A 15,261-nucleotide genomic window follows, 5' to 3' on the forward strand; every position below is an offset into this window, starting at 1 on the left:
GAACAGAGAGAGATGGAGAGAGGAGAGAAAGACAGAGAGGGGGAGAGAAAGATAGACTCCTGCAGACTTGCTTCACCACTTGAGAAGCAACCTCCATGAAGGTAGGGAGCCGGGGGCTTTAAGTGCTACTGCCCAGCCCCCTAGAACCTATTTCTGTGTGTACCTATTTCTGTGTGTACCCCAAGACTGGTCTCTGCAGTCCTACTAAACACTGCACCACTTTTTTTTTTTCCCCTTTTTTTTTTTCCCCCCTTTTCCCCTTTCTTTACAAGAGCACTGCTCAGCTCTGGCTTAGGGATTAAACTTTTTTTTTTTTCCCTTCTTTACAAAAGCACTACTCAGCTCAGGCATGAAAGGCTTTTAGCATAACCATTATGCTATTTCCCCAGCCCTGCATCAAAATTTGAAGGATGTTCCCAGGTTCAGTACTCAGCAGCACCACAAGCCAGAGTTGAGCAGTGCTCTGGTGGGATAAAAAAATAAATAAAAATAAAAATAAAGTGTGTAAGACCCAAAGGTTGGAAATGTACCAACAGCCCTATTTATGGGAATTTGACATACTAGGAGAAAACAAACCAACACCACCTGCAACCCCAACTCTTGAAGGAGCCTAATTTAAAACAGGGGAAAGGCACAATTGGTGCGAAATTAATACTGTTATCAGAGGGAGAAGAGGTAACTCAGGTTGTTAAGAAGACCCAAGCTGGTGCTCTCCACATGTTCAGACAGCTTATTAACCTCAGTAAGAAATCAGCCTCACTCATCTGGGGAAAGAGCTCAGTGCCCTCCCACTGCCGGATGCAGGGGCAGAAAAGCCATCATTACTATGAGGCCTAGAGTGAAGAGTCCTTTCCTGGAAAGCACAGGTCATAGAGGAATCTACAGGCAGAATTTGCTCTTTCCTGATCTTTCTCTTCTCAACAGTCTCTAATCCTGCACATAGGGTACAGAAATACATGGCTTTATAAGCTCTGGTTGTTTGATGTTTCATGTGCAGAAGCTCCAGCACAGATAAAGACTAGGTTTTCTGCATACCATGCAGTGTTGGAATATAGCAGACACTTGCCACACATGAAGTTATCTGGAGCGATTACTACCAACATTTTCCACAAAGAACAAACACATGTCAAAGCTTCTGTTAGTCTTTTTTTCCTATAGCACATCTGACACCTACTTCATCTGTCAGCTTATACTTGTAGATGTTTCATGTTTCAGGTGATTCAGGCTGGGGACTTGGTTTACCTAGCCTTTAAGAAATAACAGCTCGGGGAGTCAGGCAGTAGCACAGCAGGTTAAGCGCACAAGGCACAAAGCACAAGGAACGGCATAAGGATCCCGGTTCAATCCCCCGACTCCCCACCTACAGGGGAGCCGCTTCACAGGCAGTGAAGCAGGTTTACAGGTGTCTTTCTCTCCCCCTCTGCCTTCCCTTCCTCTCTCCATTTCCCTCTGTCCTGTCTAACGACGACGACATCACTAACTGTAACAACAATAAAAAACAACAAGGGCAACAAAAGGGGAAAAAAAAAATAATCGCTCAGGGCAGGGGTAGATAGCATAAGTTATGCAAACAGACTGTCATGCCTGAGACTTCAAAGTCCCAGGTTCAATCCCCTGCACCAACCTAGACCAGAGGTGATCAGTGCTCTGGTAAAAAAAAAAAAAAAAAAAAGAGAAAGAAGTAACAGCTCAGCCTGCTTGTGGGAACAGAGTATGTGGCCCAAGAGTCTCAGGGGCAAAGGAAGAGTCTCCCCACACTGGGTTGGCCCACTGGTAAGGCTCCTTCCCCTCTCTGTCTCCTAACAGATTCAGATTAATGATCTCTCATTCCTAATTGTCAAATTTCTTTTCCTTCATCCTGTGTCTAATCACCAGTGACAGAAACCATTACGCAAATGAGAGCAGACGACTTCCCCCAACTGTTCGCCTTGGTAAAAACCTTGTAATTTAGAGCTCTGATTTGTAGGGGAAGCTGGTCTCCCCCAGGCGTCCTGGGCATCTGCTCAACTGATGCCCAGCACAGCTCCTCCTCCATTCCACAAATTCCAACCCCCCAAAGAAATCTGTGACTTCACATAAGTCATTTCCTCTGTACCTGCTGGTATAAAAATCGGAGTTTATGACATGGCTAACTTCCATACAGAAGCCCAAGCTTCACTTTTTCTGGTGTGTTCTGCCTCCACACTACTGACTGAACAGGGCAAAGTAATAGAACAGAAATGTTTCCTTCACTAGTAGAATATGAACCTGAACAGTTCTAAGCCTAGGTAAGTGAAAGGAGGCAGCCTGCTATCTTCAGCGAAGGGAAAAGGCAGCAGCAAAACATAAATGAAGGTTTTTAGTGATCATCTTAGAATTAGATCTTCAAGTCTACAGATGCAGAAGCACACCGGGAGAAGTTATGGGATCTATTCATGGATATGCAAGTAATACAATGGGATCTAGAACTCAGTTCCCCTATAATCCCTTCCAGTACTCAACTGCCCAGGAAGGTGAGATCTGATGATGGCCTGGAGTGCACGGGAGACAAGAATAGTTCAGTGGAAACAGCAACAAGGGTTTGCAGCCAAACAGCACTAGGTTCAAATTCAAATTGCCATTGAACACTTAACCTCTCTGATCCCATCTCTTCAACTTTAATGACAATACCTACCTTACAAGATGGTAAAGAACAAAGGTAAAAACACTAGGCACATACTAGGTGTCTAATAACCAGGGGGCACTATTATATCACCCAAGGTGTCAGTGAATGTACCTCCTCCTCAATCACCTTACATCAAACCCATGTCAGCACAATTTTGAGCAAAGGCCGGTGCTGAGTGACACATCCCCCCCCCTCCCCACCCACATCCCCCACGTCTAAGGCTGAGTCAGGATTATGACAGACATGAGAATCAAAACAACATGATGAGAATCAAAATAACATTCAGGGTATGGTTGTGGTCAAGGTCCTCTACATCTGCCTTTTCTTTGCTGTATTCCTCTTACCCAAAACAGATGGAGGGATGGAGATCACTGCAATCACGTTTTCCAGCATTGGCTGTATTTGAAAGAACTACACTTGAGAAGGTACCATGTTTGCACACACACACTGCATCAGAGAACCCCAGCATGGGGCAGTGAAAATAAAACACCCCTCCCCTGAAATACTATACACAGGTGCACACGTGCGCACGCATGCACGCACACACACACACACACACACACACACCCTTCTAATCCATCAGTGCACTGTAACTGTAAACTGAGCTTTGGAGTAAAAGCCAGAGCTCAGACACTGGAAGTAAACCTTTGGCAAAAAACAAAACAAACAAAAAAAACCACCCAAACCAGAGACTTCAATTCCTTTCCTTCCAGAGAAGGAGTAGGAGATGGGAACAGAGGGCAGAAGACAGGGGCACTACATCACCCAATTCCAGAGGGCCCCTTTCCACTGAATAGGTGCGAATGATGGCCCTTTGAGTTGTGCAGTGCACAGCTGCTCAGCTGTAAGCAGTAGCCCTGAGACGGAGTTCCCATGAGTAAGCTATGAACAGAAAAGGAAATTCCACTTCTGTGCTCCACCAGTCTGAGCGTGCCTGTGAAATCCTACAGTGGGATCTGGCAGAGGATCTGGCTTTTAGAGAGGCAAGGCTATATTTTGCCCTTGCCCTGAGGTGGATGACAGATGGCGTTAGCTACCGAAGCTTGACTCCACTTCAACTACTCAGGGAGTTCTGCAGGAGTAGATGTGGCATGGGCAGAGGGTGATTAGGACCTGGAAGCTCTGGTCAGTCAGCCTCAGGCAGACTGCAGTGAGACCTGACCAACATACAATGGCTAAAACTGAGTCTAAAAACTTTAGTCAGGTAGTACTTCCCTGTGGCTCCCATTGAAAGTCCTTATCAGACAAGGTTAAGCTATGGAGAACTTGGTAAGCCAGGGCAGGCCAGTGTGTACACACGTGCTCAACACACACACACACACACACACACACGTACACATGTATGTAAACACACACATATACACACATACACACACACAGAGGCTTGTACTCCTAGAACCTAAAGAAGTTGCTGCTAGAACTCCCTTGGTATCCAGCACAGGGAGCAAGAGCTGGTGCTTAAAGATAAAAGCCTTTTGTATCTGTAATTTGGAACATATGTATGATCCTTGGCTCTTGTGTCCCAAGGCTCTATACTATGTATGGCTTGAGCTTGAAGGACCAAGCAAGAAGTCTAATTCTCCCTCATAGGAAGACTGTTGAGGCTCTTAAAAGACAAGCCTTCTTACTCTCCCCATTAGAGTTCCAGATGCCATTCCCCCACTCAATTTACAGCCTGATTCTTCAAAAACTGTAAAGAGGCAAACTGGCCTAATGGTCAGCATAGCCCTGCAAATCAGATGTAGCTGACAGCCACGAGCATCCTCTTTCTCTCAGGCTGAGGCACCAAGGTTGTAGGAGATAGAGCTGAGAGCCAGAAGTGGCACTGTGACCCAAAAAGAGGGAGCAAGGAACAGATACATACATGTGTGTGTACACATACATATACACGCACACACAACCCGAAGTTGACAGATTGACACACAGACATAATGACAACCAGAAACTGGGACTCCACACACTGAATGCAGGACTTGAGGAAGGAGGGGCAGAGAGAAGGTGCTGGGGCACAGAGGCATGGTCCTGTTCCTCCAGATAGGAGTGGAGTACCAATCACCCTGCCTTGCCCAAACACCTGCCTCCGGGGGCCATGGCAAGAGTTCAGTCCATTAAGTGCAGCGTGCAATACTAGTGCTTGGAGTCTCCTGTCCTCATCAATGAAGCGGTGTGGACGGGCTAGCAGTCACCTGGCAGGAGGCCTCAACTCCTGGCAGGTTAGTTGTATCGGCCCTTGATCATTGTGTTCAACAAGGGCCCCACCTGTGAAGAGACATGAGGAGCCAGTCAGAACTGCCTGTCCTCTGGCCCTGGAGCCGGACAGGATGTGTCTGGAGATTTTCAATTAGCCAATCAAAGACAGGAATATGCTTTCATTCAATCTTGTTAACCCTCTAATCATTCTCTTCCTCAAGAACAACCTAGTATTCTGAGGTATGGCCCTCTTCCTTCTCACAATAACATCTATCAATAAGCCTGCACCAAACTGATAGCATAGAGGAGTTAACAACCCTCAAACACCAAGAACCTCTCAACACCCAAGAGTGATTGTTTGCATGTTTCTTGCATGCACTTTAGGAATGTTATCCATTGAAATATATTCTATATTCTGTAAAGGACACCTGTAATTGGGGCTAGTGCCATCTCCCAACCTTCCAGGTCCTCTAAATACAAGGTTATCCACAGGAAGGAGGCAAGAGCCTCCCATTTACCCAGCGGGCCACTGGCACACCTGTGTGGAAAGCCAGTCTCAACATTACCTACAGCAGCCTTGGCACAGCTGGGAGTGTGAATGTTTTACTGTTCGCTTCCTGTTCCAGAAAAATCCCCTCAGGGGTCCCCAGCTGGTACACAAGCCCCATGGGAAACATTACCACTAGCATGGAACAGATTATAATTGATCCACTAGTCAAGCCCAGTTCTCATCAGAATATAAGGATTTCTAAACAAGCCTATAACCTCTATGGAGAGAGGACACTAGATTCTGAAATAGGAGCTACAGAGAACGCAACAACCACCCTGAATTTCCTAGTTGCTCTGTCAATGGAGCTATAGGTATGCCACATACCTCTTGTGGGTTCCCCAAGGCCTCTCCAAGCATCTTCTCAATGTTTCTCATTATGGCCACTTTCTGATGGGCTTTGAGAGGATATTCAATTCTCTTAGGGGTGGGGGCCCCCTGCAAAGGAAGCAACCACTCAAGTGTAAGTGTTACCCTCTATTTCCAGCACCATCCTCATCCTTCCTTCTAAAAAACTCAGTTTAATCCCACTCCTCTTCATTTCCCAAAGTCCTGGGAATCACTTCCCAAGACAGCCAATCTCTTACTCCATCCCCAATAACTGACAACACCTACCTCACCCCTGTACCACCAAAGGGGAAAAAAAAAAATCCTATTCACCTTATACCAGAAGTTCACAGTGATGGTAATGCCCCCATTTAGTAATGACTCTATGTGATGCCACCTGTAAGAAAAAAAGGAAGCTCCTGTTTGCCACCAATACTTTTCAGAGAGAAATGGAAAACTAGGTAGGACTCAAAGGAAATAATGAAGACAGTTATCTTTACACTCATTCTGTCAAACACACCCCAGGGGTTAGATGGAGGCGGTGGTGCTCAGTCTCCAAAGGCCAAAGAACCAACAACAGTTTCTCCAGGACCAAGCCTCCAGAACCGCTCTAGACTTAAGGAATTGTTATCTTGTCCTAGAAAAAGAGCTGTCATTTCCCCCACGTTCTGTGAGCTCATGTCTGGATATGCCAACCTTCCTGTAGATCACTGACATAAGACCAATCCTACCACAATTCAGGAGGGACACAAATAAGGCTTTCTAGAGAAAAGAAAAGAGAGCTTCCAAGAGACCCCCAGCCCTGGTCCTCTGCTCACCAGTACATTGGGATGTAAAGAACATCACCAGGGCCAACCACTGTTTCGTAACCAACCACATTCTGGAAATTGGGGAATCTCTTGTAGTCTGGATTATCAAAGTCCACCTGAGAGGTTCAAGAGAAAGGAAAAATAGATACATAAATCACCAAATCTTTATCATGTAGTTACTTTAGTAGTCAAAAAACATGCATCTTCAAAAAGAAAAAAGAAATTTTTATAGAATTTAGACCCAGCAAAGGACACAAGACACATTGTGCACGTTCAATGTCATCCACTGTTGCCCGCACAATCCTCTAAGAAACTCAGCTCAGTTCTTCTACCCCCTCCATCTTCCCAAAGACACAGGAATCCACTTCCCACCCCACCGCTAAAAGCTAATTACACCTAGCTCACCCAGTCCCAGTTCTCTGAGACCAATCATGCTTGAATGTAATGCTAATGAGCAACACTAGGGCCACATGGCGGCGCCCCAGGCTGAGTACACACACTGTGCAAGGCTTTGGATTCAAGCCCCTGGTGCCCACCTGCAGGAGGGAAGCTTTATGAGCAGTAAAGCAGTGCTGCAGGTGTCTCTCTTTGTCTATTCCTCTTCTCCCCCTTCCCTCTGAATTTGTCTCTATCCAACATAAATTTTAAAAATTAAACAAAACAAAACAAAAAAAACTATTAGCCTCAGCATTTCCTAAAATGTGAAGCCACAGCAACACAGTGTGCAGCTCAGAAAACCTACTTATGGCCTACAGATATGAGGAACTAAGATTCGCTTATTTCACCCAAACAATCAGAGACTTTCTCCCAATTACAGGCTAGCCAGCAAAGATACTTAACTGAGTGGCTTGGCAGCTTTCTACTCAAAAAAAGTTCTCTCTAGCCAAAATCTGTAATTAACCTCACTTTGATCCAAGAAAGAAATAAATGACATAGTTCAGTTCAAAACAAAGTAACATCCCTAACAGAAGATAGCAATGCAGTGGTTTAATCTAATGAAGCTATATACATTTTGTTCCAGGAACTTCCACTAGAATCAATGATGGGACCTACCCTCCAAAGTTAGGCTACAGGGATGACTTTTTTTATTAAATATTTATTTATTTAGTTTCCCTTTTGTTGCCCTTGCTTTTTTTTATTGTTGTGGCTATTATTGTTGTTGTTGTTGATGTTGTTGTTGTTGTTAGGACAGAGAGAAATGGAGAGAGGAGGGGAAGACAGAGAGGGGGAGAGAAAGATAGACACCTGCAGACCTGCTTCACTTCACTGCCTGTGAAGCGACTCACCTGCAGGTGGGGAGCCGGGGGCTCCAACCAGGATCCTTACGGTCCTAGTGCTTTACGCCACCTGAGGCATGTTTACACTTATATACATCTTGGGGACCACCAAAGGGGCCTCACATTGTGAAATCAGCCTGAGTTGGTTCAAACCTTGAATACTACCACAGGAAAGGGCAGACACACCAGCCTTGTATCCCAGGGGAGTTCTTTACCCTCCATACACTCACCTGGCTCTGTCTATCACATGGGTGATGAACAGGATATGGGTAGAGACACTCAAACTGATCCGGAGGAAATAAGATGCATCGCTTGTAACCTTTTATTTGAGCAAAGAAGTTTTGTTGTTCATCGTAGTGAGCAGGTGTCACGTTTCCTATATGAAGAAAAACATTTTCTTACTCAGAGTAGTGGTTCTGTTGCACAGGCTGAATCATATGGTCCAGAGCTGGAAAGAACCTGGTCTTCCCTCTCAGGTAAATATTCCATACCAAAACTCCAAATAGGACCCTAGGAACATACCTAAAATAAACTTCTTAGATTCCAGCCTAGAATCCTTATTTTCTTTTGCTCTATTCATGGTTTTTAGTTCCTGTTTATGAAAAATCTTGTCCTGTTTTATGTTACTGCCTTTCAGACACCAACTTGTAGCTGCTATTATGATTCCATCCTGACCACCTTGAGCAGATGATCTCACCAATGTGTCCCAGAACCTCATCTCTCCAGATCCCTTTCCCCATTAGGGAAAGAAACAGGCTGGGGGTATGGAGCAATCTGCCAATGTACACAGCCAGTGGAGAAGCAATTACAGAAGCCAGAATTCCCACCTTCTGCACCCGAAAAAGAATTTTGGTCCATACTTCCATAGGGGGAGAAATGACAGGGGAAGATGACTAGAGGGTTCTGAACTCCAATTCCATTGGGACCCTGAGAGAGGAGAGGAAAAAAGAAAAGGACTGTCATAAATAGTCAGGGGTGTAGGTGTGACTCAGAAAGGAAGAGAAGGTAGGACCATAGGAAAAATTGAAAAAAAAAAAAAAAAAAATATATATATATATATATATATATATATATATATATATATCCCTCCATATTTGTGACCTTGGGAGAAGTACTACAGTTTTCTCTTTAAGCAGCTTTTAAAAAAATATTTATTTATTCCCTTTTGTTGCCCTGGTTTTATGGTAGTTATTAATGTTGTTATTGATGTCGTTGTTGGATAGGACAGAGAGAAATGGAGAGAGGAGGGGAAGACAGAGAGGGGGAGAGAAAGACAGACACCTGCAGACCTCATCGCTTGTGAAGCAACTCCCCTGCAGGTAGGGAGCCAGGGGCTCGAACCAGGATCCTTATGCTGGTCCTTGCACTTTGCACCACGTGCACTTAACCTGCTGTGCTACTGCCCAACTCCGTACTACAGTTTTCAATTGAGGGAATGGGATTGAAGAACTCTGGTGGTGGGAAAGGCATGGAATTATACCCCTGCTGTCTTATAATTTTGTAAATCAATATTAAATCCCTAATAAAAATAAAACTTCAAACAGAATCACAGAGAATGCAGTTACAACTCTCAGAAAATGAGGAATTACATTTACTTTCAGCTTTAATAGGCAGTAAATCTAACAACTAATACTGGCTAAGGGTACTCACAAAAACTGGGATGTTTATTTTTATTTTTAATGCCAAGGAATGGTACAAACATCCATGCTCCACTATCCATGGAGTTCCCTGTTGCTGTCCATGGTGTTCCCATGTGATGCTGAGGACCAAACTTAAGTGTTTTCCACATAGTAAGACCTGTACTTTATTTGCTGAGCCATCTCCCAACTCTCTTCTCTTTTTCAAAATTAATATATACTTAGGGGACAATGGTTTTACCATTACATGGACTTTAGGAGTATAGGATTATAATTCAACAACTAAATAAACATTAGGACTACCACTAAAAATTTGGGTTTTAGCCAACACCATACATATTGACCTCTTTTTACCAGAGTTGTTCCCCATTTTCCTTATTCCTCCTAGTAATCAATGTTTTGTCCTTATAATTGAAAAGTTTACTTTTGTGCAAATTAGTCATTCTCAAAAGATGATTTGCTCTACTGGAAGCAACAGTACATCAAAATGGTCTCCATCAGGACCAGGAAGGGTGTGTGCCTTGACAAGCATACAACCCAGGTTCGAGCCCCAGCACCACATGGGAAGTACTACACCACAGAAAGCTCTAGGGCTATATACCTCAAGTCTACAGAGGCATTTACAGGCAATTCATGACATGTGGAGCACCTTAAGAAAACTGGGAGGCTGGTAAATGAGAATGGAACAGTGATTTACACTAGGTATCTTTTTTTAATTATCTTTATTTATTGGATAGAGACAACCAGAAATCAAGAGGGAAATGAGTGACAGAAGAGAGAGACAGAAAGCTGAAGTCTTGCTTCACTAGTCTTTTAATACTTTTCTTCTGGGGGGGGGGGGTCAGAAGCTCGAACCTGGGTCCTTTGAGCATTGTAATGTGTGTGCTCAACTAGATGCACCACCACCTGGCCCCTTACACTAGATATCTACAGAGTTTCCAGGAAAGTCATGATATCTTCTATGCAAAAATGCATCATGACTTCTCCTAGCAATTCTATGAATGTTAATAGCCTATGAAACATAAGATTAATACTGGGAAAATAAAATCTCCCAAGCAGGGGAAATAGCATAATGGTTCTGGAAACAGACTCTCGTGCCTGAGGCTCTGAAGTCCCAGGTTCAAGCCCACACACCCCCATAAGGTAGAACTGAGCCGTACTCTGGTCAAAAAAAAAAAAAAAAAAAAAAAAATCTCCCTCAACTGGGATAAAAATCTTCTAAATACTGACAGAAATATCCAAAAGAACAACAGTTTAGAGATCCCTAGTCCATGAGTATATGCATTCACACAGTAGCTTAGAAAGGGGAATTTACTCAATTTAATTTCTTCTTAGTATAACAATAGCTTAAAGACTTAACACAGATGGGGTCAGGCAGTGGCGCACCTGGTTGAGGACACACTACGGTGTGGAAGGACCCAGATTTAAGTCCCTGGTCCCCACCTGCAGAGGAAAAGCTTTGTGAGTGGTGAAGCAGAGCTGCAGGTGTCTCTCTGTCTGTCTCCTCTATCTTCCCAACCCCTCTCAATTTCTAGCTGTCTCTATCCAGTAAGTCAACATTTAAAAAGGACTATAAGAAAAGTAATAGATTTCTTTTACAGATAAGAAGGCTAAAGCTTGGGAAAACTGAATGCGGTTAGGGAGGTGACTCAGCGAGTAGAGTGCAGGACCTACATGTATGAGGCCCCACATCCCATCCCTGGCACCACATATACCAAGTTCTCTTGATTCTATGTCTCTATCTCTCTCATGAGAGGACAGGGGAGAGAAAGTAAAGGGAAGGGAAGAAAGGAATAATTTAAATGACTTACTCAAAATCATGGAGCTAGTAAGTAGAGGAAACAGAATCAGAATTAGGATATATAGATATATATAATTGGGTTTTAGTCCATGCCAGGTTGCCTTCTGAAAGATTCCTTACCTTCCATGCCAATGAGCAGGAGGTTAGAAGTCAACTGCCCCCAGCCACGCTTTCCCTGTTGCTTATTAATCCAGTTCCAATTAAAACCCAAGAAGTCCATGACAATCTTCCTGCCAACAGTGTCATTGAGTGTTTGCTGCAAATACAACCTGGTTCCACAAGACAAAATCTCATTAGTGCACCTACACAGTTCCACGGCATGGCCTCAGTACACCAGGAAACTCAAACCCAAACTCAAACCCATCTCCCACAAACATCATCTCCCAGAGCACAGCTAGTCACTCAATCCTAGCCAAGAGTCTCCCTCTTTTTCTTTTACACACACACACACACACACACACACACAGAGAGCATGTGCACTGCAGACCATAGCACTGAAGCTTCCTTTAGTGCAGGGGTGACCTGGATCAAATCTGGGTCATGCATATGGCAAAGCACACTATCCAAGTGAGCTATTCTGGAGGCCCCAACACAGATTCTCCTGGACTCTACATGTTGTTGTGACCTCCCCCCCTTTAACGAACACTGTTTTAAATATTTATTTATTTATTTACTTTCCCTTTTGTTGCCTTTGTTTTTATGGTTGTTGTAGTTATTGTTGTTGTTATCGATGTCATCGTTGTTAGATAGGACTGCGAGAAATGGAGAGAGGAGGGGAAAACAGAGAGGGAGAGAAAGATAGACACCTGCAGACCTGCTTCATCACTTGTGAAGCGACCTCCCTGCAGGTGGGGAGCTAGGGGCTTGAACTGGGATCCTTATGTCAGTCCTTGCGCTTCGCACCATGTGCGCTTAACCCAATAAGCTACTGCCCAACTCCCAAACGAATGAACATTTATTTTATCTATTGCATGGAGAAGTTTCACATGGCTTCAGGCCTCCAGTCCCCACCTTCAGGGGGGGATGCTTCAGGAGTAAAGCAGAGTTGCAGGCGCGCGTGTGTCTCCCTATTTCCCCTCTCCCTCTCAATTTCTCTGTTCTATCAAATAAATGAACAGAACAGCAATAAATTCAACTCTGTCAAATATGTAATTATATAACTGCATATACATATATATTAGTTAAATTTGAGAAAACTAATGAATGAGAAGACTCAACTAACATAAAGACATAGAAGACATACCAAAGAGATCAAGTGATCTGACAGGCGGAGCAGTGAATAAAGGTTGGACCCTCAAACAGGAGGTTCTGAGTTCAATTCCTGGCTTCATATATGCCAGAGTGATGCTCTGGTTCCCCTCACCTCTTTATCTCATTAAATAAATCATATTAATCATAGTTCGGAAAGTTTTCTTTTTTCCTTCACCGCCAGGGTTTCACTGCTCCAGACTAGCACTTTCTTTTCCATTTTTTTTTTCTTTTACTTTACTGTTTTCTTTCTCTTACTTGTTAATACAGAGAGAAATTGGGGTTGGGGAGAAGGAGAGAGAGACAACTGCAGCACAGTTTTACCACTCATGAAGCTTTCCCTATGCAGGTGGAAACGGGATTTGCAGCTGGATCCCTGAGCACGGTAACATGTACGCACAACCAGGTGTGCCACAACCTGGCTCCAAAGACTGACTTTTTCAGTCTTCATAGAGACAGGGACAGACAGAAAGACAGACAGGGTGAGAGCTGAACTGGAACCCGGGTCTCAAACATGACAACACAAGCACACCATCAGGTGAGCTACTCTGCCACCCCCTTCAGATGATTCTTTTGGTCAAAGTCCTTTTTTCCCCTAAGTACCAGAAAAATCAACGAAACAGAACACATATTTCAAATTCTTCTCATTCAACTACATCCTACTAAGAGGGTAAGAAAAATGAGCCAAGAAGCAAGAGAGAAGTACCAAGGATGGGCACCACATGTAAAACACAGATGAGCATTCACCGTGAAGTACTGTGAAAGCGATTCCCCAGGAGTCTCAATGTTGTGGTGAACCTAGTGAAGAAGTCATCCTAAGTGGTCCCGGAGGTGTCATAGCGGATAAAACCATTAAGACTATCCAGCATGAGGTCCTGAGTTCAATCCCCGGCAGCACATGTACCAGAGTTATGTCTGATTCTCTCTCTCTCCTATCTTTCTCATGAATAAATAAATAAAATCTTTTTTAAAAAAAAGTCTTAACAAACAGGGATAAAACTGAAAACCGGAGTGTCATTCCCTTGTGTGTCCTGTGTTTACTATCACCCTAATTATTTGTGCCCAAATAATTTCACTCATCTCCTTAATTGACAGGCAACTGTGACTCTCACTCACTTTTACAAAAAAGACCATGAAGAACTAGGGTCACAGTCCAATCTAGTCATTCCCAAATCCCTAAATCAGAGAATTCGTTCAACTCCATATCCTCAAGAAAAAGGGATGATATGGATTTACCTCTCTTCCCCTCCTCGCTGTTGGATATCGTGCAGTTTCTCCACAAACTCATGAAACTTCATTTCTTCCCTGTTGGACCTCGGCTTGAAGTTCTGGAAGTTAGCCATCTTCTTCTCATCATAGTACAAGAACTTGTGGGTGCTGGCACTGTACACGGAGAAGTCTCCGTTGCCGATATTCTCTTGGAGGTAATCGAGGTCCCATTTCAGAGCAGGATACACAAGATTTGTGTCGGTCAAAACCACAGGCTCCTAAGCGAAAACACCAGATGAAAAATACAAAGTCGTCCCACGGAGCTGGTAGGCTCTCGTCTCAAGACTCGACCTGCCTCCCAACTTCGGAATCATTGCTCCTGCTGAGGAGCACGAACGCCCCAAGCGCCCAGTCTCCGCGCCGCCCATCCCCGGCCCCCAGGCCCCCGCCACAGCCCCGCGTAGCCGTGACCTCTCCCCGCCTCTGGCCCCTTCCCCTCCCCCCGGCGGCCGCGGCCCCGCCCCCCTACCTCATTCTCGATAAGTTCCTCCGCCCGGGGGTCGCTCTGACTCAGACGCGGGATGTGCCGGGTCGGGAAGTTGTACGTGCGCAGTTGGGAGTCATCCCAGGCGGAGCTGAAAGCTTCAGCCTCTTCTCGGGGTCCGCCGGAGCCCGAGGCCACGGCCTCAGCCGCAGTCGCCGCCATCTCCGCCACTAGGGACGGCCCCCGCCGGAACCGGAAGCTTCGCCTGTTTTGGCTAGAACCACAACGGGAACCATAGAGACTGGACTCCGAGAGAGAGAGAGTGGTCCAGACACACAAACAACATGGAACTGAGACCTGGGGGAATCGCCTCCTAGTGGTCAGCGACAGTTCTTATACGTTGAGCTCAGCCCCTAACAACCTAGGGGATTAGATGTGATGAATAATTTCCCTGAATAAGGGTCATCACACGGTTCCTAATCCACAAAGTATTATTATGGTATCGGTGTGCTCAAGCCTACATACAAGAGGCTAAAGAAAAAGCAAATTTAGAGGAGCGTTGAGCTTCACACTCATGATGGAGAGATGTAAATTTTTTCTTTAATATTTTATTTATTAGTGAGAAAGATAGGAGGTATGCTAAAAAAAAAAAAAGAAAAGAAAAGAAAGATAGGAGGCGAGAGGGAAAGAACCAGAGATCACTCAGGTACATGTGCTGCCAGGGATTGAACTTGGGATCTCATGCTTGAGAATCCAATGCTTTAGCCACTGCGCCAGCTCCTGGACCACGAGATGTAAACTTTTTTTTTTTAAAGATTTTTAAAAGTATTTTATTTATTTTTTCCCTTTTGTTGCCCTTGTTTTATTGTTGTAGCTATTGTTATTGTTGCCGTTATTGATGTTGTCATTGTTGCATAGGACAGAAAGAAATGGAGAGAGGAGGGGAAGACAGGAAGGGGGAGAGAAAGGCAGACACCTGCAGACCTGCTTCACCGCCTGTGAAGCGACTCCCCTGCAGGTGGGGAGCCAGGGGCTCGAAACAGGATCCTTAAGCTTTGCGCCATGTGCGCTTAACCCTCTGCGCTACT

At 44.6% G+C, this 15,261-nt stretch overlaps 1 protein-coding gene across 1 annotated transcript; it reads right to left on the minus strand.

Moving 5' to 3' along the window:
• Nucleotides 1-3,021: 3,021 nt before the first annotated feature.
• HIF1AN (hypoxia inducible factor 1 subunit alpha inhibitor) lies at nt 3,022-14,453 on the minus strand. The gene is made up of 8 exons (XM_007530274.2): nt 14,219-14,453; nt 13,717-13,967; nt 11,353-11,501; nt 8,025-8,170; nt 6,527-6,633; nt 6,042-6,105; nt 5,709-5,819; nt 3,022-4,903 (listed from the first exon to the last, which is right to left on the minus strand). The coding sequence occupies exons 1-8, from the start codon at nt 14,393-14,395 to the stop codon at nt 4,859-4,861; spliced, it is 1,050 nt and encodes a 349-aa protein (XP_007530336.1). The 5' UTR covers nt 14,396-14,453; the 3' UTR covers nt 3,022-4,858.
• Between the last annotated feature and the right edge of the window lie 808 nt (nt 14,454-15,261).

This window comes from Erinaceus europaeus, chromosome 14 (genome assembly GCF_950295315.1).
Source record: "Erinaceus europaeus chromosome 14, mEriEur2.1, whole genome shotgun sequence".
Taxonomy (NCBI): domain Eukaryota; kingdom Metazoa; phylum Chordata; class Mammalia; order Eulipotyphla; family Erinaceidae; genus Erinaceus; species Erinaceus europaeus.